Consider the following 25,523-nt stretch of genomic DNA (forward strand, 5'->3'; position numbering starts at 1 on the left):
CATCTCAGAGGTATGGTGACCACAGACACACACACACACACACACACACACACACACACACACACACACACACACACACACACACACACACACACTTACATTCTGTTTCTATATACGACTTGTGTGTGTGTGTGTGTGTGTGTGTGTGTGTGTGTGTGTGTGTGTGTGTGTGTGTGTATGTGTGTGTGTGTGTGTCCGCGATGCACGCCCAAGGTTCTCGATGGATCTGTTTCAAATTTGGTGGGCATATTAAGGTAGACCCCGGACACAACCTGTTTGATGAGATATTTCAACACGTGCTCTCAGCGCACAGCGCTGAACCGATTTTGGTTTTTCTCTGGATCCATTCCCAGTCACTCTTCCTTATCTTCTCCAGTGTTTTCAGCGTTTATCTCCCTTCCTTCGTGTGGCGTCAATCCATATTCCCGTTTCTATTTTTAGAAGGTCACTGTCGACAACGCTCAATCCATATTCCCGTTATACTATTTTTACTCTTCTCTAGTGTTTTGCGCGTTTATATCCCTTCCTTCGTGCGGTGCGCCGGCAAAGCCGGCGTACACCCGGCAAAGCCGGTTCCCCTTGTATAAAGGGAGGCAACCGGTTGCGAACGGGCGTAGACTTTTTCTTTCTTTTCTTTCTTTCTTTATTTGGTGTTTAACGTCGTTTTCAACCATTCAAGGTTATATCGCGACGGGGAAAGGGGGGAGATGGGATAGGGGAAAGGGGGGAGATGGGATAGAGCCACTTGTTAATTGTTTCTTGTTCACAAAAGCACTAATCAAAAAATTGCTCCAGGGGCTTGCAACGTAGTACAATATATGACCTTACTGGGAGAATGCCAGTTTCCAGTACAAAGGACTTAATATTTCTTACATACTGCTTGACTAAAATCTTTACAAACATTGACTATATATTCTATACAAGAAACACTTAACAAGGGTAAAAGGAGAAACAGAACCGTTAGTCGCCTCTTACGACATGCTCGGTAGCATCGGGTAAATTCTTTCTCGTCCCAACCAATATGGGACTCCCCCTAACCCGCGGTAGACAGAGACGGTGATGAACAAAGAGTACTTGTAAGATGATCCACTTGTTCTTTTGCGTGACCCTCTGGGTTTTTTCGATGTTGCCCTATATTTCGAAAAAATACGAATTTCGAATCAAATCAAGGTTTTCTGGCCGCTTTTATTGCGGAGATCAAAGAATTGTTGAGGTCTTGCTGTTAATGATGTCTTCATAATCACTTGTTATAGATTAGGAAATACTGCTCCTTGTCAAGGCCTCTCAGATAGCTAGGTCAGTCAAACTACTTCGCAGTGCAAACATTAGGCCAAAAAAAAAAAAAAAAGGTCTGTTTACGGTAACATAGGCCAAAAAAATAGGGTCGGTAGGTCGGGATTTTTTTTTTTTTTCCAAAAAACCATATTTTTACGTTATTTTGCAAAAAAAAACCAAGATTTTTGTAAAAAAAAAAATTTTTCCCCAAATGCCAAAAAAAAAGTCTAGGGTCGCGCGAAAAAAATAGGGTCGGTCGGGTTACCGTAAACAGACCTATTTTTTTGTTGGCCTTATTATATCAATAAACTCGATGACAGCACCGTAGATTCCAGTGCGGGTCAATCAGTTTTGCTTGCACGGCGGTTAGTTTAAACAAGTTGTTTTTTCTCAAGAAAGCATAGGGTGACATGTAATACAGGAGAAACACTTTTGCTTATATTAAATGTGGTTATATGTACGGTTGGTTGGTGAGAGGTAATTGTGGCTGATTTTCACAAGAATGCATCGCGAAATGTGGACACGGCTGCAACCATTCTTCTTCGTCTTGGCCTGTATCAACACCCTGACAGGTCAGTAATATCGGACATGAGATATTTTCGTTCCAATTTCGATCTGTTTACACAATGTTGAAGGCCCCACCTGAAGGGTTCTGTGTTTTAGTTTGTACAAAATCAGCATTGAATAGGAGGTATTAACAATGAATTTTTGTTTGTTAGTAAACTCATTCAGAATGGAAATGTCAGAATACTACGTGCGAGTATGTATTCGGCTTCATTCTGACTTAACGCTCGTTATAGCTTGGTTGCGGATGTATATAAGGCTTATGAATATATATCATAATACTGTTCCGTTCTTGAAACAATGAAAGAAGGCAGTGACGTAAAATAATTTGAGATCAACGTCACTTTATAAGTGTGTGTGTGTGTGTGTGTGTGTGTGTGTACTGCTTGCTTATATATGTTTGTTCTCTCTCTCTCTCTCTCTCTCTCTCTCTCTCTCTCTCTCTCTCTCTCTCTCTCTCTCTCTCTCTCTCTCTCTCTCTCTCTCTCTCTCTCTCTCTCTCTCTCTCTCTCTCTGTGACACACTTAATCTGTACAATGTTCATCAGATAGTGCAAGCCCCCATAAGAGTCACGGCTACATCAAAAACACTCATTGACCACATCTATGTATCTGAACAAGGTGACATTCGCGAAGTCAATGCCTTTTACTTTGCTTTAGCCGCCTCTATCCAGTGTGTTTGACGTGGAATAACAACAACAAAAGGACGTTAAAATACCACAAACTGAATATAAGAGTAATTAAATATCGCTCGTTTACCAAATTTAAGGAAGACTCGGTGTTTTTTTTTATCTGATAAATTCCTCTCTTTCAAATGTTTACAATTTCACCGACCCAGATGAAGCATTTGAATTTTGGAATAAATCCTTCATTGATACAGAGACCCAGGGCTCCCCCACAGTGTGAGCGTACCTGCAGAAATCACGATACTAGAAATTCCTTGTGGAGGTCCCGGGACGCACTAAACCTATAAAGAGCGGGACCCGGGACGCACTAAACCTATAAAGAGCGGGACCCGGGACGCACTAAACCTATAAAGAGCGGGTCCCGGGAAGCACGAAACCTATAAAGAGCGGGTCCCGGGACGCACTAAACCTATAAAGAGCGGGTCCCGGGACGCACTAAACCTATAAAGAGCGGGTCCCGGGACGCACTAAACCTATAAAGAGCGGGACCCGGGACGCACTACATTTCCGCTATCGTGCGTACTGTGAGTACTCTTTTCAGACTGTAATCGTCCATCAAGTATAGTGCAAGAGTACACCGAATCTGCAGTCTCTGATTCACGCCGTGGATGGTGGCACGCCTAGTTTTTTCCACCGCAGGAACAACACCCAATTCGTTCCCCCGCACGCGGAAGCAAAATTGTTATCTCGCAAAGGAATTGCCCTGTGAAGGTACGTTGTGGCAAATCACATTATTAAGTATAGATATTCTGAAGCAGAATTGCCTAGGCTATATGTATAATATGTAACTTATGTCTTGTTGTGTACTCGTGAACAGTGGCGTTCGATTTTCTGCCGAAGTCCGTGAAAATTATACAGAGAGGTCTCAATTTCGTACAAATTAACCTAGAACTACCATTTAAAGCACTATTTTAATACTCACAGTTTAATCTTCGATACCTTGCAGCCTTGTATGCGCGTTTTTGGGCACCAGCATCGTGGATAAGCTGCTCTAATCTAGCGTTATTTTGTGGTACTCGATTCTCAGTGGGTAAGGTCCCCCGCAGACACCAGATAAGGTCCCCCGCATTTTTGACCAAGCTGCGGGGGATCTTACCCCGTCAAATTTCACTGTTGATCTTTGAACCGATCGTGAGTCTAAACTAAGGTAAGCTTAAACTTAAAAATGAAGAGCAGTATCCACAAGTAGTTTGACTTTGACCAGCAAAAAGATTTAAGCCCTTCTGTTGACCGTGCTTTGTGTTATTTCATCATTTTTAACGTGGGAGACAGTATTTCTGACTTGTCTTGATGACATTTCTTCTCTTATGTAGTACACGAGAGTGTAAATGGTAAGACAACTAGCTGATCCAATGCAAAATAAAGTACCGAACAGTATGATATAAACTTCAATACTAGAAAGTCTGGTTATCTACTATTTTAAGGCATTAATTTGGAGACACCTACCATGTTGTTCGTCTTGCGGGGGAACGAATTGGGTGTTGTTCCTGCGGTGGAAAAAAAACTAGGCGTGCCACCATCCACGGCGTGTGATTGATATTTGTAAAAGGCACGCACCTACGCAGACAAAAAGAGTCAAACATAATTAAACACCAAAGGGATTTGATCAACAGCTGCAAGAAGTTATTGATTACAGAGATTATTTGGAAGAATGTGCAACAAAATTTCTGTTTTGGATACAACAGAACAAAGTTACGTCAATGAAGTGTTCGAAAAAGAAATTCGGAATTAGTGAGATCAAAACATGATATTAATTTAAAGCATTATTTATGGAAATCTGAAAAAGGAACTGACAAACAGAAATAAAGAGAAAAAATGATCATATTCTATAAATGTAGCATCTAAAGACCATTTTTTAAATGAAGCGGCCAAAACTATTTCTAAAAATAAAAATGGCCCACAGAATCTAAAGGTGCTAAACGAATTTGGCAATTCAAAGCACAAGGACTTTCAACTAGTTATTCAACAAATTACTGTGCCACAAGTCTACATTTATAACTCGAACAAGCTGGCATGAGAGGAATAGATGATTTAGATGGGAAAATTATCAAAGTAGCTGCACCAATGATATATGAATCTCTCACATAAGTACACGATCTGTTGATCGATAAATGTTATTTTCCAAATATGTCAAAACAAGCTAAAGTTAATCGACTTTATGAATCTGGGTGAAATTTAAACCCTTTAAACCAAAGGCCAATATGTTTATCCTTCTGTTCTGTGAGAACCTTTGCAAAAACATATTGAAAACATCTCATTTTCCTCTTTTTTGTGGACAAGAAAAAGAGAAGCAAAAGGGACATTGAACATGGTATGAGATTGTGGTGTGAGACATTTTCAGCCGTTAATATTTATGAGGTCAGGTGAGTGAATCGCTGCACGAGGTCACGTGAAAACGTTACACCAGCCTCGTTTCAATCAATTCCTCATTCTTTCTTGAGTCGCGGGATCTGTTCGAATTTTATTTTGGTCAAAATAAACCGCAGTCTAATATCAGCAATGATGTCAACAACTGTAAACAATACTACACGCCAAGAATGTATGTGCTTACAAGCAGATTTCGAAAAGCTTTAAATGTAAAGCTAGCACATATACACGTATTGCTTAATATTTCAGCAATCTCCCCTCAATTATGTACTTCTATGGCAACACAACACTGGGGCTCATGTTTGTCAGCGCACAACAGACTAGAACAATCTTATCCAGAAAAGTTACAGTTTCCCCTTCACATGGCAGTACCATTTCTATGGGTAGTGTGTCAGACACAATGCCATATTTTTCTCTCAGATTCCCTATCACACGTTCAATGTGAATTCGCAGATGCGCAATTTTTCTGGTATCTTCCACATCCTTCGCTCGTAGTTGACATTTTCCTCTGGTGAAATTTGGGATTTTGCACGGCGCACGCACTCACGTACGCACGCACGCACGCACACACACACCAGGGGCGGACGAAGGGGGGGGGGGGGGGGGGCACAGGGGGCACGTAACCCCCCCCCCCCGAAAAAATTTTTAAAAAAATTGGAAAGCTGATTCTATGACCATTTCTAAGTTCAGGCACCAGATGGCACCATTTTGCTTCTTTGGGCCCAAAAACATTTCCGGGGGGTCATGCCCCCGGACCCCCTAGCAATTTCGGGCGCTTCGCGCCCATCACATTCACTTTCGATTCAAAGTGCACCCCCCCTTACAAAGCAACTGATCCGCCCCTGCACACACACACACACAAACACACACACACATACACACACAAACACACACAAACACAAACACTTACACATACACACATGTCATGCGTAGGGGAGGGTGGGGCAGGTAGGGTCAGGGGCAGGTTGGGTCGCCTTGAATAACTCTCACAATTGAAAAGATATTCCCGTTTCGTTTCCGATCTATGTTTTTGAATGTCCCAGTGCGTCCCTATCGCCAATTTGTTTGAATGGTAGTGATGTGCAAGTATGGATCCGGTGGTTTCACCATGAAATTTGACAGTAAGTGACTTTTTTGACTCTCATACTTTTTGTTCTATACGTGGATTAACAGGGTGCTCATGGATGATATCTTTAGTATACACACCTGATTCATTTTAGAAGTGAATTGTGCTGTTTAAATTCGTATTTAAATTGAATCGAAACGTAACAGACCGATTTCTTTGTGCACCCTGTGCGGGGCAGGTAGGGTATGGGCAGGTTGGGTCAGTGACTCGACCTGCCCCGTCATTTCCCAACTTGCCCCTTCTTTACATATAGAGAATACTACATGGCTTGCTGTGTCGTACCAGATTTACACGAGTTTTTTTAATTTAATATTGAACTGCGAGCGAAAGCCATGTAGTATTCTGTTTATCCTACATATTTTACTTACGTGTATTTAACTGAAAATGTCCTGCAGTCGAGGCATTGTAAAAGCTGGTTGGCCTTGAGACCTGGGTCAATGATCGGTACTTGCAATCTGAACACAGCTGCCTGTCCAGACACTGACCTTCTTACCCGGGGTCAATGACCGAGTTTTTATATGAGAGGAAGGTCTCTGAAGGATTGGTCAGCGCAGAATAAGATAAGAGAGGGGTTGAAGTGAATAGCGCAAAGAGGGGGGGAGGGAGGGGGGGTAGTAGCTATTTTGACTGCTGATGCAATCGCCAGCGGCTCGTGGCACTGGAGGGGTGGTGACACGGTCAAGTGAGGCGGAGAGGGGTAGCTGTCTAGCCACTGTGTCTGGCCTTGATTGGTGGTAGTCCTGAGTCCTTCTCAAAGTGGGGGGGATGAGTGGGCAGCAGAGAAGTGACAGACGACTTTGTGCTTCAGCGAAATTTGAACCCGCACGGCGGGCGATTTCAGCAGAATTTCGAACCCGCCCGACGCGATTTGAACCCGCCGGGGGCGATCGGGCGACCGCCAATATTCAGCCCTGTAAGCAGTGGAAAAACAGGTCCCTGCCAGACTTGCTTGACATGACCTCATTTACATGATATACACACGTGTGATTTGAACGATTATTATCTCACGAGTGTCTCTCTCACGTATGTAGGATAAATTTGTTTTTGCATGAAATATGAATCATAGGTGAATTTGTTTGTATGTACGCGCGCGATTGTGTGTTGATGGGTGCGTGTATTTCATGTGTATGAGTTATAAATATTGTTTGTGTTACAGAATGACAGGTTTTGTTTATTGCAACAGCAACGGCACCATTTGTATTCAACCCTGACCTCTTATTTCAGTTATGTTTTTAATAACAACACGCACAGACATGCGAAGTTATGTTATTTTCCATTGATGTTTTTTAATATTATTTTTTGCTTCGTGTTTGTTTTTGGTAAGTTGTTACTATTGGCAATTTTCCTGTTCTTCTTTGTTTGGTTGGTTGTTTTCATATCTCAATTATGTACACAGGTTAATTGTGGTATCGTTCAGCTAGTCAATTTATTAATTTACCTTTATTTTGGCAGGATAATAGCTGTTTTTCTCAAGTTGACCCAACCTTCCCCACAGGGGTACCCAACCTGCCCCGTGGTGGGACAGGTTGGGTATTTTTGGTGACCTTTTTATTTATCGTTTATCTCTCATGATTAGAACGATTTATTTTCGAATGTTGAATTATTGTATTGCAAAAGGATTAAAGTTTTCTTAAAAAGTTGTTTGAAATGTTTTCACTGGTTAATCTTTGAATGAGAGTGAAAAAGGATTTTTTTGACCCTACCTGCCCCACCCTCCCCTATTTTACTTTCGGAATTCGAAAAAACTGAACATTCTCATTGATTTGGTTTCCAGCTTTGTTGTACGAACCCATAAAACAGTTTTTAACGCAGCAACGCACTCCTTTCTCAGGCATTTTGGTGGCAGATTTGACGATCACAACAGACAGATAGCGTACTTTCGAATTATGGGCCTTATCAACATGGCGACGCGCAATGCGTGCTGGGATTGACTGACGTCACACCCTCGGTGCCTATAAAACCGTTATTTCTAATATCAGGCCCTTCAATCAGGGGTGGGCTTATGATATGCTGGGTGATCTTAGAATAACCCTTTTTAGCGGATGAGCGTATGATACGAAGAGCGGGGCACGAGGTGAGTGTCTGCAGAAAAAATGTAATAACTCCTAAAATACTAATTATCCTGCAACCATATTACAGTTGTCAAAACCCGAAATGTAGCGCTACTTATTCACGTTGCTCTTTTTACAAAAAAATGCGTATCTAATTGAATAACTATCCAAAACACAAGGCAGGTCGCTGATTTGTGGTCGGGTGCTCTTATGAAATACCCCCTGTGCGCTTATGATAGCTTGATTTTTCGGATCGGATGCGCTTATGACTGGTTTTTCGCTGCGCTGCCTAGTTTTTTGACTCACATGCGAAGCAAAAGTGAGTCTATGTACTCACCCGAGTCGTCCGTCCGTCCGTCCGCCCGTCCGTCCGTCCGTCCCGGCGTCCGTCCGTCCGTCCGTCCGTCCGGAAAACTTTAACGTTGGATATTTCTTGGACACTATTCAGTCTATCAAATTTGGCAAGATGGTGTATGATGACAAGGCCCCAAAAAACATACATAGCATCTTGACCTTGCTTCAAGGTCAAGGTCGCAGGGGCCATAAATGTTGTCTAAAAAACAGCTATTTTTCACATTTTTCCCATTTTCTCTGAAGTTTTTGAGATTTAATACCTCACCTATATATGATATATAGGGCAAAGTAAGCCCCATCTTTTGATACCAGTTTGGTTTACCTTGCTTCAAGGTCAAGGTCACAGGAGCTCTTCAAAGTTGGATTGTATACATATTTTGAAGTGACCTTGACCCTGAACTATGGAAGATAACTGTTTCAAACTTAAAAATTATGTGGGGCACATGTTATGCTTTCATCATGAGACACATTTGGTCACATATGATCAAGGTCAAGGTCACTTTGACCCTTATGAAATATGACCAAAATAAGGTAGTGAACCACTAAAAGTGACCATATCTCATGGTAGAAAGAGCCAATAAGCACCATTGTACTTCCTATGTCTTGAATTAACAGCTTTGTGTTGCATGACCTTGGGTCACATGTATTTTGGTAGGAAAAATGTGTAAAGCAGTTCTTAGTGTATGATGTCATTGCTAGGTTTAGCTGAAGGTCAAGGTCATGTAAAGGTCAAGCATGTGAGTCGTATGGGCTTTGCCCTTCTTGTTGCTTGATGACCTGAATGATCTTAATTAAATGTTCTCATTTTACAGATCATGGATTATAGATGTTACCATTGTGGAGAAGGGTTCTCCATCTTCAAAGAAATCATAACCCACACAGTTGATAAACATGAAGCACATAAGCTTCGGTATTGTTTTGTTCAGCTTAACACGGAGACAGGCAAGCGGAGGCTATGCACAAAAGCATTCGATTTTTCACCAAAAGAGTGCGCTGAGAAAGGCTGCAAAATAGTTGTAACCGATCAAAACAAAATAATAGTGGATAAAATTCCAAATTCCATTGTGCTTACGCCAGTGTCTCAGAATGACGATAAACATCCCCAAGAGCACACTCCTAGTGCGGTTAACTATTTTGTGAATAACCTTGCCGAAAAGGCTGGACAAATTCTGGCTGAAAACGGCTTGATAAGTGAATGGATTAGTTTTCATCAAATGATAATTCAAGGACATTTTCCCCTTGATAATATTGCCTTTCGGTTATTTCTTGACGTTGTGAACTATTACGCCACTGGAGACAAAAAAAGAATGAGATACAGTAAAGAGTCCCTTCTGTTTTGGCACACAGGCTATCGCTTATTCCATGGCAGATTCATTCGCTTCATGAATGGAAGAGAAGCTGAAGAAGATAGAAAGCTGGCACAACATGGGGATAATCTTTTGACAGGTGCTGGAGCGGATACAGATGAAACAGAAGTTCGAGTGGATATGACAGAAGCTGAGACCAAACCTGGAGTGGATACAGATGAAACAGAAGATCGAGTGGATATGACAGAAGCTGAGACCAAACCTGGAGTGGATACAGATGAAACAGAAGATCGAGTGGATATGACAGAAGCTGAGACCAAACCTGGAGTGGATACAGATGAAACAGAAGATCGAGTGGATATGACAGAAGCTGAGACCAAACCTGGAGTGGATACAGATGAAACAAGATCGAGTGGATATGACAGAAGCTGAGACCAAACCTGGAGTGGATACAGATGAAACAGAAGATCGAGTGGATATGACAGAAGCTGAGACCAAACCTGGAGTGGATACAGATGAAACAGAAGATCGAGTGGACATGACAAGCTGAGACCAAACCTGGAGTGGATACAGATGAAACAGAAGATCGAGTGGATATGACAGAAGGTGAGACCAAACCTGGAGCGGATAGAGATGAAACAGAAGATCGAGTGGATATGACAGAAGCTGAGACCAAACCTGGAGTGGATACAGATGAGATAGAACCTGGAGTGAAAAGAACCAAGACAAAAAGTGAAAAATGTGATTTTGACAGAGCATACAATATAAATTTTGCTGTACCCAGCCTTCAGAGATTATCCAAAGAATCCAGTAACAAGCCGAAAATTTCTCCCGGCATACTAAATGAATGTGTGGACCACTTTTCTCAAAACACCAAATCGAAACTGGTCAAAGTTGCCCTTGATGGAAAAAAGATAAATTCCTCTTTAACAGCCTGTCATGGTGACATAGATCTTTGAAACCCCACCGACATACAACGAAAACGTTTCAAGAAAAGAGGAGGAACTTCACATTATCAAAGAGAAAATCGCAAAGGTAAAAAACAAGGACTTGCAACCTGCTGACCTGCACTCCGTTGTAAAAATCCTCAGCTCCAGAGTACAGGACCTGCGTAAATCGTCTGTCATGAAGAAAGAAACAGTCAATCGGTTAAAATCCAAGTGTGCCCAGGATTGGAGGTCATCCAAATACGCGATGGCTATAAGCATGCTGCAAACGCAGTTGTTCCAAATGACAGAAGCCATCACAAATATGTTGAAAACCATTGATGCTCTCTTGATAGCGTGCGCTTACCTGCAGAACACAGGGCACATGTATCAAGATGCAAGCGTTGACCTTGGGCATCAAGGAAACTTCGTTTGCCTCAGGGACACAGAAGGAAGAGAACTGAAGAAAGTAGAAATTTGTACAGGGATAGAAAGGTCTCAGCTTCTGTCATATCCACTCGAACTTCTGTTTCATCTGTATCCGCTCCAGCACCTGTCAAAAGATTATCCCCATGTTGTGCCAGCTTTCTATCTTCTTCAGCTTCTCTTCCATTCATGAAGCGAATGAATCTGCCATGGAATAAGCGATAGCCTGTGTGCCAAAACAGAAGGGACTCTTTACTGTATCTCATTCTTTTTTTGTCTCCAGTGGCGTAATAGTTCACAACGTCAAGAAATAACCGAAAGGCAATATTATCAAGGGGAAAATGTCCTTGAATTATCATTTGATGAAAACTAATCCATTCACTTATCAAGCCGTTTTCAGCCAGAATTTGTCCAGCCTTTTCGGCAAGGTTATTCACAAAATAGTTAACCGCACTAGGAGTGTGCTCTTGGGGATGTTTAGCGTCATTCTGAGACACTGGCGTACGCTCTTGAGCCTCTTGATTGCCATTCTGAGATGCTGGAGTAAGCCCAATGGAATTTGGAATTTTATCCACTATTATTTTGTTTTGATCGGTTACAACTATTTTGCAGCCTTTCTCAGCGCACTCTTTTGGTGAAAAATCGAATGCTTTTGTGCATAGCCTCCGCTTGCCTGTCTCCGTGTTAAGCTGAACAAAACAATACCGAAGCTTATGTGCTTCATGTTTATCAACTGTGTGGGTTATGATTTCTTTGAAGATGGAGAACCCTTCTCCACAATGGTAACATCTATAATCCATGATCTGTAAAATGAGAACATTTAATTAAGATCATTCAGGTCATCAAGCAAAAAACTAGGCAGCGCAGCGAAAAACCAGTCATAAGCGCATCCGATCCGAAAAATCAAGCTATCATAAGCGCACAGGGGGTATTTCATAAGAGCACCCGACCACAAATCAGCGACCTGCCTTGTGTTTTGGATAGTTATTCAATAGATACGCATTTTTTTGTAAAAAGAGCAACGTGAATAAGTAGCGCTACATTTCGGGTTTTGACAACTGTAATATGGTTGCAGGATAATTAGTATTTTAGGAGTTATTACATTTTTTCTGCAGACACTCACCTCGTGCCCCGCTCTTCGTATCATACGCTCATCCGCTAAAAAGGGTTATTCTAAGATCACCCAGCATATCATAAGCCCACCCCTGATTGAAGGGCCTGAATATACAGACTGTTACCAAATGACAACAGACAGCGTGTCGGCTCATGTTGATATCCGTTTCCTCGACATGTCTGTTAATTATCATTTCCTGACAGTCAGCATACTCGAAATAACTCATAATATTGAGCCCACAGTTCAGGAAGCACAGATAGGGGCTAATTCTCCCTGGGATGTCAGTCTTTTGCATAATTTTACTGGCACAGATCGCCAACCACGTGCGGAGAAACGCCGCTCACTGGTGATTGGCCTAAAAACTTAACAGAATTATTGGCCTAAGAACTTGACAGAGTTATTGGCCTTAGAACTTGACATAATTATTGGCCTAAGAACTTGACATAATTATTGGCCTAAGAACTTAACAGAGTTATTGGCCTTAGAACTTGACATAATTATTGGCCTAAGAACTTGACAGAGTTATTGGCCTAAAAACTTTACAGAGTTATTGGCCTAAAAACTTGACAGAGTTATTGGCCTAAGAACTTGACATAATTATTGGCCTAAGAACTTGACATAATTATTGGCCTAAGAACTTGACAGAGTTATTGCCCTAATAACTTGACAGAGTTATTTCCGAACGTCGTCTACGAATGAGCAGAGTTATTGGCCTAAAATCTTGAAAGAGTTATTGTTCTAAGAACTTGACATAGTTATTGGCCTAAAACTTGACAGAGTTATTTTCGAAAGTCGACTATTTAATGGGCATACACGTGCTGCCTTTTCTCCAGGTGCCCTGTACATCAGAGACTGTGCGAGTCCAAGAACACACGTCCCAGGAGTTGTCGACAACGTCTTCTATTGTGACTACTCTGATTACACCCCAGGCAACATCACCTGGACCGTCGCTAAAGACAACGGGACGATATTGCATCTCGGAACATGCACGCATCCCGGGGAAAACTGTGGGACTTCTTACCCCAGTGCTACCCTGCGTCTCCTCCGAGACCACTCCTCCAGTCGTGTCACTTTTTACGATTCTGGTAGCGAGTTTAACGGCAAGTTGACATGCACGGAATATTTTGCCACCGGAGCTGTGAAATCGGACAGCTGCAGTCAGAGAGCAATCGGTAAGTAAGTGTAACACTAACAGAGCCCCCTATATAGCGCATGTATAGTGAAGAAGAATATAGTAATTACATTTGAATGTTAATGAGAGATCGAAGCATTTAAACGAGTTGTCGGTGTGCAATACCTTGGGGGTACCTGTCATTGGCAAGAATAAAAGATGATTGTGATGTGCAGAGTAGCAGTATTGTGTTCGGCTCAGTGTAGGAGCGGTTGTTTAATTAAATACTGTCACCAGAATTGATAGTTTCGGTAGATTCACTGAACCCCACTGAACTGGACTACTGCAACTCCCTTCTGGCTGGCCTCCCCGCCTCATCCATTCATGGCCTACAACGAGTTCAGAACGCTGCTGCCAGGCTGACGTTGAGGAAGACGAAGCGAGACCACATCACCCCCCTACTTCGCTCCTTGCACTGGCTCCCTGTCAACACCCGAATCTCCTACAAACTGTCCACTATGGTCTACAAGTGTCTCAACGACTCTGCTCCCGAGTACCTTCAATCCTCCCTGGACCTGTACACCCAGCCCTCCGACCGTCCCCTTCGGTCTGCTGCTGACCCACTCCGCCTCCACATACCTCGCTCGAAACTCGCATCTGCTGGTCAGCGTGCATTTCCCTCCGCGGGCCCCTCCGTCTGGAACTCCCTGCCGCTTGAGCTTCGCCAGAGCCCCTCTCTTGACGCGTTCAAGAGTAGGTTGAAGACTCAGTTCTTCCCGTAGCTGGCTGCGACTTTCATGTTCGACGGGATGTGTTGTGCCCCAAAAGACATTCTTGTGCTGTGCTCTGTGAGAGGTGTTTTCTTTGTGCTTAATATTATTTTGTTTGGACCTAGCTATTGATGTGTACATTGTTGTTAAACAGTTGTTTGTTGTATGTTTATCAGGGTTTGCTAGTGTGTGATAGGGTTCGTGTCCGTCTGTAGATGTTAGTTTCTTTGTTAGTCCCGTGTTGACAACTTTTCGACAAGCGCTTAGAACTGTACCCACGGAATACGCGCTATATAAGCTTCATATTGATTGATTGATTGTTGAACAATTGCTTCCCTGTTTTGAAATGTTCTAAAGCAAGAAGTCGGAAAGTTGGGTTCTGCTCTAGCATACATGTCCCTAATAGGTTAGCTTCCTGTGAGGACGTTAAGCCCCCCCCCCCCTCCCCCCATGTTGTCTACTTGGTCTGCGAATTAAACCACACCACCCTATAGCCTGTAGCTCAGCAGTTGATCTGTATGATTTAAAGTGACACATAAGCGCATTTATAACGTTGTACGTATTACTCTGTATCTTTTCTTCAAATTTGGACAGCTCTTTGTAATCCACGTCATGATCAATCTGCGTGGTATGTCCAGGAATCCGCTCTTGTCAGAGAGAACTTGGTGTCAATGAGGAATATGGTTCAACGTCTGCTACCTGCTATCATCACCCACGTCCCAACAGCACCGTAGCGTGGACAGTGGTCACTGACTCCGGACACACAGTTGACCTTGGCACTTGCAGCGACGATGGCAACTGTACCTCACTGCACCCCAGCGTCACCGTGTCACAAGGCAACACTTACAGCAGAGCTTTAATGGACCCATTGCCGCGAAACATGAGTGGTCAGCTATTTTGTTCGTGCGTCCGAAATGGAGTGAGAGAGGCGGACAACATGACTCTGGTTATCTACAGTGAGTTGTTAAGCGGATGTTTGATCCAAAACGCCCTGACACTCTCTCTCTCTCTCATACACACTCTCACGCACTCACGCACGCGCTCAATCAAAGACACACAAACGCACGCGCGCGTGCACACACACACACACACACACACACACACACACTCGCGCGCGTCAGTACACACACGCACACACAGACACACATGTATACACACACACAGCCAAACCTGCACACAAATACTCTCTCTCTCTCTCTCTCTCTGATCTCTCCCTCTCTGATCTCTCTCTCTCTCTCTCTCAGTCTCTCTGGCAACAAACATGTGCTCTTATTTATTAGTTCCCAACACGTTGATGTACAAGTATTTGTGTCTGTCACAAATCCAGACCACGCTGCTGTGGACAATTGCAGCTTTGACATCAGTCAGCGTGACTGGACGGCCATCTTGTCCTGTGACGTCACACGGGTGTTTGTCAGCACGGGAGAGTATGAGTATAGGCTACACTATTATAAGGTAGGTGCATGTATTCGTAGGCGGTGAGGCCCTTTGATGCAGGTGTGTGTATGTGTGTCTGTCTGTCTGTGTGTCTGTCTGTCTGTCTGTGCGTGTGTGTGCCACGGTGTGTGTGTATGTGTGTGTGTGTGTGTCTGTCTGTCTGTCTGTGCGTGTGTGTGCCACGGCGTGTGTGTGTGTGTGTCTGTCTGTCTGTCTGCCTGAGTGTGCGAGTGTGTCTGAGTCAGTGTTTTAGTGCGTGTGTGCGTGCGTGCGTGTGCGGGGCAGTGTTTTTTAATACCACTCGATCATAGTAATTCTTTCTGGCATCAGAGGGAACCACTCAGCGCTTTTTTTCATATTGTTCAAAACACAACTCTAGCTAACTCAGCTAGAATCCCATTCCTAGTGAGCTAGTCAGGGCAAAACATAAGTCATTGCTTCCTTCCAGGCACTGACAGGAGGAACTGACCTGACGCCAGACGATGGCTACTTGTCAGAAGACCGTGTGTCGTACCGCGACGCTCTGACCCCCTACACAGACAGCACCAACAACCAGACGTACTACAGAGGGCGACTGGTCATCTCCTGGCCTCTCCCCGATGCTCCTTTCTACTATTCGGACTTTGAAATTGAGCTGGGCAGCGGTCTTTCCGCTTTCACCTACAAATACATGAACGATCGAGTCACTGTTTGTAAGTAAATGGAGTATTTGGGGATATGACTAGAAGAAGCCTACTCGAGCATTTCGTAACGTGTGTACTATGTGTGTGTGTGTGTGTGTGTGTGTGTGTGTGTGTCTGTGTCTGTGTGTCTGTGTCGGTGTGTGTGTGTATGCGTATGTGCGTGTGTGTGTCTGTGTGTGTGTGTGTGTGTGTGCGCGAGAGAAAGACAAAGAGAGAGGGAGAGAGAGAGAGAGAGAGAGAGAGAGAGAGAGAGAGAGAGAGAGAGAGAGAGAGAGAGAGAGATAGCGACACTCCCTTTCCTTCGATTTCTTTCATCTATGCCTGCTGCTTTGAGCGAAACTGCTGCTTTTGGAGGAATTCTTGTTCGCCATTCAGTTTTGTATCCTAGTAAAGGTACCAGTTATTCATATATCCGTTATTCAGAGAAGAAGAGCTTCTCTTCACAGCAGAAAGGTGATTTACATCAAATTAGATAAAGATACAGTCCTTCCTGCATGCAGGATCGTGTTCACCGCTATATATCTGTCCAGACTTTTAAATAAAATGACATTTGGATATATTAATAGCTATTTTGTTTTTTATCGTAGCAATCGGGTCCAGTATTTAGACGAAACAAGTGTAGTGTCAGACGTTTATATTTACGAACGTGACAAATTCGGAAAAAATAACCAAACAAGCCTTCTCGTTTTCACCAATATTTCGGCCTCGTGGCCTTCGTCAGGGTAATCTATTGATAATGTATATAAATGCCAAGAATTAATAACGTGACTGCATTCTGTGCGGAGTGGGGACTGATTTTATTCTTAAATAATCGAGCAGTTTAATATAGCTAGGTGTTACTTGCAAAAGTAATGCAGCACGAAATGTCTACCGGTATACCGTGCGTGTAAAACAGATAGGCTATTGATCATTAGTAAAGTCATGAAGATATCTTTGGTGGTAAACATGATTGCTCAGACGAAAAGGAATGTATGTACCTCTAGACTACTTAACAACGAGAATCTTAAACACATGAGGCAGAGCGCTGTTTAGAGATCTGATAAACAAAGGGAAGTAAGCGCTCTAAATGCATACGACATGTGTAATAGAGTAAGTGAGAGTTACTGTTTGGAACCAGTCTCCTGGCACCTGAGAGAATAACAAGCATTGAAAGGAACAAGCGACTTGCATCCTCATATCACATTTTACTTCCCATACTTTAACGATGATCTCAGCAAATGTATTCTCTGTCCTAGCCCCACCGAGCAGACTGACCCACAACTGCACGGATCTGAATCTCATCCCTGGATCCCGTGCCGCGCCATGTTTCTGTTCCGCTGACTCTCTGGGATCTCCACCAGGAAGACTGCTCTGGTTGCTAGGGGATACCGTTATGGCAACAGGAGAGTACAATGTCCGCCATCTCCAGCTGCCCTCGGACAAGATGGGTGACCGGTGTGACGGCCTGACCGTGACATGTCAGCTGGACTGGGTCAAAGCCGCGACCCTGACTGTCACTAAACATGAAACATGTAAGTATAACAATCAGAAAGTGTGTACGCGCAATGTGTTGTCCAGTTTCTCTTTCTGAAAGAGCAAAAGAAAAGATCCTGAGTACAACTCAGAACACATAAGCCCACGGTTAACCTCAGAACACATAAGCCTACGGTTTACCTCAGAACTCATAAGCCTACGGTTTACCTCAGAACACATAAGCCTACGGTTTACCTCAGAACACATAAGCCTACGGCTGGCCTCAGAACACATAAGCCTATACGGTTAGCCTCAGAACACATAAGCCTACGGCTGGCCTCAGAACTCATAAGCCAACGGTTAACCAGACGAACGCAGGGAAGCAAGAACAGAATGGGATGCACGGGAAGATGATCGTGCGAAATTATACTTAAGACTTGAATATCATCTGGTAGCAGGTGGTGAAAGACATTGCACAACCGTGGATTCATTGACTTAAGTGAGCAATCAGGAGAGTCTTGGTAATGAGCAGTGTAAGCTTGTTCAGTTTTCTGCCCGGTTGGCTATCTGTAGACAAGAAAAAGTCACTTTGAGATTTTCTCAGATGTTTATGAAGATATGGCATTGAAACTTCACACGCTTGTTGGGTTCAGTGACATCAAGACGTAATAAAAGTCTAGTTGACCTTTGTCAATGTACAAGGTCACAGTAGGATCAAGTTTTGTCCCAACATTTTCTAAGAAGTTTCAAACTTCACACATGGCCACAGTTTTGGGATTTTATGACCTAGAGACATGATCAAAGTCTGGTTGACCACCGTTTTAATTCAAGGTCACAGCGGGGTCAATTTTAGGTGTGTTTTTTTTAATTGCTTTGTATCGACTAGCAAGGATAAGATGTCGATATTCGATCCCACAGTTACTGCAGCTGATGCCTGCCGGAGCAACAACTTAGGTGTACGACCTTGATACCTACATAAACCAGTGTTTTACAGGACTTAATGTCGAAAATAGTGTACCTCCTAGTGCCAGATATAAACATAGATATAAATCGTTAGTTGAAGGATTTATTCGACCTACAACGTCTTAACTTTTGATGTTATTGTGTTTTATTTGTTTTCGTTTTCTTTGGTTTAATTTCATTTTCAATAACCTCCTGGTGCCCAAAACAAGTAAAATATAGTTATTGATTTATTTTAGCGCAGAATGTTTTATTTTTGAAGTTAATCTGATTTTATTCGATCTGATTTGATTTTGATGTAATATTTATGTATTTTGCGGTTTTATTCTTGTTAGTACTATTTCTGACAGGCGAAGAAAGTCAGCAAGAGTACATGTGGGTAGCCATTGGAATTGGAAGTTTTGCAATCTTCATTGTCATCATCTTTGTCATCGTCGTGATCATCTTATGCCGTCGTGGACACCACCTGCGTGAGTTTTTCATCAATTTTTTTACACATGTCTTTTATGATGTCATATCCGCTCTTTCAAAAAGGTTGAGACCGCACTGTGGTGACATCATTTTCAATCGAAGTACGTCTAGTATGTTGGTAACATATCTGAAAGTTTCAAAGCAATCCACCAAGTCATTGCTGAACTACAGCGCGCTTTGTCCCAATACCCATACAAAAAATGACGAAAAAACTCCCGTTTTTGACCGGTCATGCGATCGACACCTGCATCAGTAGGAATATCATATAGCACACGAAATACGCAAGCTAGCTAAACAAAACAGGGTAGATAATTACACCCCCGGTATAGGGGTGTGTATAGGATTCGGTCCATGTGTTTGTTTGTTTGTGTTCGCACATAGATCTCAAGAATGAACGGACCGATCGTCACCAAACTTGGTGAACAGGTTCTATACATTCCTGAGACGGTCCTTACAAAAATTGGGACCAGTCAAACACACGGTTAGGGAGTTATTGGTGGATTAAAATTATACAAGGACTTATAGAGGGACATCTTAATGGTCAAAGGGAAATAACCATTCTCACTCAGTCACTGCCACCAACTGAGAAGGTTATTTCCCTTTGACGGGGGTGTTTTTCCTACCTCGGAGGAATTTCTTGTTGATTTTGCTTTCTTCTCGTATGTAAAAGTTGCGAAGGTTTGGCTATTGTGATTATTTTTTTCGATTTTTAATTTGGCCCTACCGTCTTTGTCTAGTAGATTTTGAGGGAACACTCACTTACTGATTTGAGCGGCGGTCACGTGATCCATGTAAAAGAAATCTGTAATCCGAAAGGTGATCAAGATATAGTCAAGTGAACGGCCTTCACTGGCATATAACGTTTTGATGAAATGACACGGGAATTAATGCTTTAATTTGGCTGCGAAATCTGTTGCAATTATTTTTGGGCCAAATTTAGTTTGTAACTGTTGATGTTCGTAATCTAAGCTGAATGATTGGCTGCAACTAGGTCACGAGGGTCTGACACTGAGAAATAAACAGATCGGCGTGATCTATTGTGTGCCATTTAAAATCCCTGCATGTTTTGTCTAACTTCTAAAAGAATAATAAGATTACCTGTGTGTCTGTTGCAGCTCAACAGCGGAATCTTAGAAGTTAGAGGGAGTATGCTTCCTGGATACAACAACGCGGCCAAGAGTGAAGACGAACGACACGTGTTCACTCTGCATCAAAGCGTTTAGTAACAGATATTTTATACCACAAATATAACTACGTGAACATAACTGATTATAACTGTGCAATAGCAATTAATAGTATAATTATTGTAAACTCCTCTGCTTCAAAATAAAAGTGTGTAACATTTGTTTATGTCAGTATGTGTGTGTCTGTGCGTGCGTGTGTCAGTGTGTGTGTGTGTGTGTGTGTACTTGTGTGCCACGGTGTGTGTGTGTGTGTGATATCTCTTTTTCTCTACATATCTGTTCTCATTTACCCACAGTCAGCATATCATTATCAACGCTTTTACAACCGGTTAGTTCCGACCAAAGAGGGGACCATGCGTGTAAGATGCCGGCATTTGGCTTCGCTGGTCTTTAGTTCTTTGTTAATTCCACGTGTGTGTGTGCGTGCGTAAGTAAGTGTATGTGTTTCCGTTCTAGCCCTTTCTTTAGGTAGAAGGTGTACCTTTCATTTTTTCAGATTTTCTAAGTATAATGCTCATATAAAAGTATGGACAGACACGACACCTTTTCAATTTCGGAATGCTGGTTATAGTCAGGGCTGCTGAAGCAGTTATTTATGTGCAAATGAAACAATGTTGCACACAGACAATAGATTTTTGCGTTGACAAAGTATTATTCAATCTCATGTAGCCATTGTGGTATACTGTATGGAACGCGTCTGACATATTCATTTTCAGCTGTTAATGTTTGTAAAATACCACATGTGTTTATGCTGCAACCGAACACCGAATTCCCCATATTCCGTTTAGAGCTCTTTGGAGTGCCAAACCTAGAACAGTTGTCTTTGTGTCGTGTGTATTGTGTGTGTGTGTTGTTTTAACTACAGGCCGTCTTGTTTCTTCTGTTACTTCATTAAATGGGCAATAAATGGAATAGGTAAGTGAATAAAATCTCTATTCTGGAATTATGATAATTCAAACAAACCCACACACACACGCTCACGCACACACACACACGCTTACACACACACACACACACACACACACACACACACACACACACACACACACACACACCTTGGATAAGAGAGAGATACAGAACAAACGCATTAAAAAGTTTTATTCAAAAAAAGAGATATCACCAAGCGTTGTAATCGTGCACGATTATCCTTGCTGGTGTTTGCACACACAATTTGTGTTATTAAACCTTTCCTTTGTTATCTTCAGTGTTAACATCTAAGCCAAAACAGCCTTTTGTATTCGATGATGCCATAATTACGCTTAGACACAGACATGAACAATCAACAGCAATACTGCTTCCGGTGCAGAGTGGCCTTTTTTATATTTAGTCAAGTTTTGACTAAATATTTTAACATCGAGGGGGAATCGAAACGAGGGTCGTGGTGTATGTGCGTGTGTCTGTGTGTGTGTGTAGAGCGATTCAGACTAAACTACTGGACCGATCTTTATGAAATTTGACATGAGAGTTCCTGGGTATGAAATCCCCGATCATTTTTTTCATTTTTTTGATAAATGTCTTTGATGACGTCATATCCGGCTTTTCGTGAAAGTTGAGGCAGCACTGTCACGCCCTCATTTTTCAACCAAATTTGTTGAAATTTTGGTCAAGTAATCTTCGACAAAGCCCGGACTTCGGTATTGCATTTCAGCTTGGTGGCTTAAAAATTAATTAATGACTTTGGTCATTAAAAATCGGAAAATTGTAAAAAAAAAATAAAAATTTATAAAACGATCCAAATTTACGTTCATCTTATTCTCCATCATATTCTGATTCCAAAAACATATAAATATGTTATATTTGGATTAAAAACAAGCTCTGAAAATTAAATATATAAAAATTATTATCAAAATTAAATTGTCCAAATCAATTTAAAAACACTTTCATCTTATTCCTTGTCGGTTCCTGATTCCAAAAACATATAGATATGATATGTTTGGATTAAAAACACGCTCAGAAAGTTAAAACAAAGAGAGGTACAGAAAAGCGTGCTATCCTTCTTAGCGCAACTACTACCCCGCTCTTCTTGTCAATTTCACTGCCTTTGCCATGAGCGGTGGACTGACGATGCTACGAGTATACGGTCTTGCTGAAAAATGGCATTGCGTTCAGTTTCATTCTGTGAGTTCGACAGCTACTTGACTAAATATTGTATTTTCGCCTTACGCGACTTGTTTCTAAATTGGTCGTGCATTTCTGTGTTTAACGTCGTTTTCAACCATTCAAGGTTATATCGCGACGGAGGAAAGGGGGGAGATGGGATAGAGCCACTTGTCAATTGTTTCTTAGAGTAATAGTTAACATTTCTTACATACTCCTTGACTAAAAATCTTTACAGACATTGACTATATTCTATACAAGGAACACTTAACAAGGGTAAAAGGAGAAACAGAATCCGTTAGTCGCCTCTTACGACATGCTGGGGAGCATCGGGTAAATTCTTTCTCGTCCCAACCAATATGGGACTCCCCCTAACCCGCGGGGGGCATTGGTTGTGCAGACTGACACAGCTGCCACTTACAAAATTAATACATCAAATAAGTTCAAGCTGCACTGAAACAAAGCAGGCTGTAGATTTGTGGTGTGTGTCCAAAGTGAAGGATGAGGGCCCCTAAGTATAATTAGTAAATCATCACGATCACGGGAAAGGAAATTTTAGCTTTCACGATCACAGTTACCTTGATTTTTGTTTTCACGATCACAAACACCTTGACGAATAGAGGATCATAGAGTGATACAGCTGTGAAAAATGTACGTTGAAAATAAAATGCTTTGCAATAATGCCCATCACGATCACGAAAACAAAGGACGATCACGATCACGAGACTTGATTTTTTTGTCATCACGGATCACTGGCAAAGTTCCATCACGATCACAGAAATGGAAATTTCGGCAATCACGGTCACAGAAAGGTAAAAAAACCACCAATCACGATCACGATTTTAAACCCTTTGGGGCCCTCAAGGATGCTGTTATCCCAAACAAGAGGCAAGGCCTAGAAGGCTTAGGAGTCAATGAAAAAATGTCATCCCCACTGTAAATCGCGCTGGATTTCAAGAATCACTGGTGTATAATTTAAATCCCGAGTCATAATCATTTGAAATCTGTGCACATGTTCCTCTCTGCGATGCAAACAGTACACGAAAAATAGGGGTGACCTCATAAAGAGTTACTTATAGACTCAAGTTACTTCTCTTGCTTTTTGCTCCGTTAGTAAGAAGAGTTAATTAATATTTTCATCCTTTAGTACAAGAAAAATACCAGATTACTTGCGCTGTCGTAAAACCTTTTTATTATATTTTAAACCATATAGTTTATATTTAGTAATGAATAATCCGTTGTAAAATGTACTGGAACCTATTTGAACATCCTGTGCATTTAATTTTGGAGGTCACGTGAGTTAGTGAAAACACGCGAGCTTAGCGAACACTTCCAGTGATCAGCAAGCAATCCAGTAATCAATAATCCAGTGCATCTTGCAAGCGAGTCACGTTTCGTCGACGATTTTGAGTCAGAGATAAGTTCATTATTTGTATCATAAGTGTTTGTCTGTCTGTCTACTTAAATGACCAGTGGATCGACGTACTGTAACGTTTTGTTTTGTCAATAATTCAACGTTCCAACAACTATATCTTTCTTGTTTTTATATTTAGTAACGTTTTGACAAAATGTTTTAACATAGACAGGGAATCGAGACGAGCGTGGTGGTGGTGGTGGTGATGGTGTGTGTGTGTGTGTGTGTGTGTGTGTGTGGAGCGATTCAGCGAAAACTACTGGACCGATCTTCATGATATTTCACATGAGAGTTCCTGGGTATGATATCCCCAGAAGTATTTTTTTTATTTTTTTTCGATAAATGTCTTTGATGATGTCATACCTGGCTTTTTGTGAAAGTTGAGGCAGCACTGTCACACCCTCATTTTTCAATTGAAATGTTGGTCAAACAATCTTAGACGGAGTCCGGACTATGGGATTGAATTTCAGCTCGGCATCCTTTCGCTGACACATAAATCTAAATCCTAGCTCTTCTGAGTACAGATGGGGAATTTCTTGTTGGAACAGTTTCGTAAATGTCACTCATGTCAATCTTGTGTCAATGAGGTTTTAACCGGAAAGAATGGTACCTTTTAGTGTTACTATAATATATAACCCTTTCTTGTATTGAAGTCTCTTTCATGAACGTTCGCTGCAGCTATTCTATTCTCGGGCAAATAAATGCAACGTTAAACCTTACATGTATACAACAAGCAACCCGTGACATTGAAAACTTGAATGCAAAAAGAATAATGTACACATAAGTGTAAATAATAAGGGTACTCGAAAGATTTTCTCCTGGAAAGAACAGCCAAACAATACATATGCATAGACATTCTGCAGGATAGCATTTGCCAAAATTAAACACACACAAAAATAATTAAATGCATACAAATTGATTCGCAAATAACGGAACGAAGCAATATAACAGAAAAAATGATTGAATACCTGAATGAACAATTCAAAAAAATGATTGAATCAATTAATCAGGCAATGCATGGTGTCAAAGTTCGCAGCATCAAAAGAAAGTCACAAAAAGTTGAGATTATGTCTGCAGTCGGTAATGACTAATGGGGCATATTTGCAGTTTTAAAAAGATAGCAGAATACTTCTTAGCTTGATCATCCTACATGGCTACAACAAACGCAAACATTACCTTCAAAGAAAAACAATATTAGGATAGGAAAAATGTGCGAAGTCAATCGTGGCAGCTATTGTTGGGTACATGGAGAGAAAAATATCTCTGAAATTGATCTGTTCACTGACAAACATTTACAACATAGTGGATTTTGCGAACTACTGCAAGACACAGTAACGGCTTATCATAATGCTAAGCAGAATTGGACTGCCTGCACTGAATCTTAAAATGTGCACACCACTAGTGCTTGTGGCTTTCCTCTTAAAACGTGGAGGTGAACAGCGGTTGAAGCACAATCCCGCTACATGTGACCCTCTTCTTCTACTGCCACTATGTTCTGGTACACGTGCTCAGACTTCCTCTTGCCTGAAAACAAATACAAGACGATATATTATTAAAGCTGATTGTTCGGCAAACGTATTCATTTAATGAATGAAGAAAAAGAAACCAATGGGCAAAAGCTAGGTGAACATGTGCCTATCGCGGCGCCTACTGAAATGAAGCAGTAGACTACATTAAAGTTGATATCAGAACTACTCGAGCCTTATATTTCAACGAAGTAAGGCAGGAAACTGGACACAATCCTAGCTG

General features: G+C 41.9%; 2 protein-coding genes across 3 annotated transcripts in view; one reads left to right on the forward strand and one right to left on the reverse strand.

Annotated features, from left to right (window-relative positions):
* The first annotated feature begins 1,598 nt into the window (after nucleotides 1-1,598).
* LOC138978220 (uncharacterized) lies at nucleotides 1,599-20,424 on the forward strand. Its single transcript, XM_070350880.1, has 8 exons — nucleotides 1,599-1,847; nucleotides 13,029-13,367; nucleotides 14,715-15,032; nucleotides 15,404-15,531; nucleotides 15,962-16,205; nucleotides 17,432-17,707; nucleotides 18,959-19,078; nucleotides 20,195-20,424. The coding sequence occupies exons 1-8, from the start codon at nucleotides 1,778-1,780 to the stop codon at nucleotides 20,218-20,220; spliced, it is 1,521 nt and encodes a 506-aa protein (XP_070206981.1). The 5' UTR covers nucleotides 1,599-1,777; the 3' UTR covers nucleotides 20,221-20,424.
* Nucleotides 20,425-21,344: 920 nt separating this feature from the next.
* The window catches only part of LOC138978221 (scavenger receptor cysteine-rich domain-containing protein DMBT1-like), a 101,212-nt gene continuing 97,033 nt past the window's right edge, over nucleotides 21,345-25,523 (reverse strand). For both annotated transcript variants that reach the window (XM_070350881.1, XM_070350883.1), the window contains exon 23: nucleotides 21,345-25,298. In XM_070350881.1, the coding sequence (XP_070206982.1) occupies nucleotides 25,234-25,298 (65 nt within the window). In that variant the 3' untranslated portion in view covers nucleotides 21,345-25,233. The remainder of the gene's footprint in view (nucleotides 25,299-25,523) is intronic.

Source organism: Littorina saxatilis, linkage group LG10, assembly GCF_037325665.1.
Source record: "Littorina saxatilis isolate snail1 linkage group LG10, US_GU_Lsax_2.0, whole genome shotgun sequence".
Classification (NCBI taxonomy): domain Eukaryota; kingdom Metazoa; phylum Mollusca; class Gastropoda; order Littorinimorpha; family Littorinidae; genus Littorina; species Littorina saxatilis.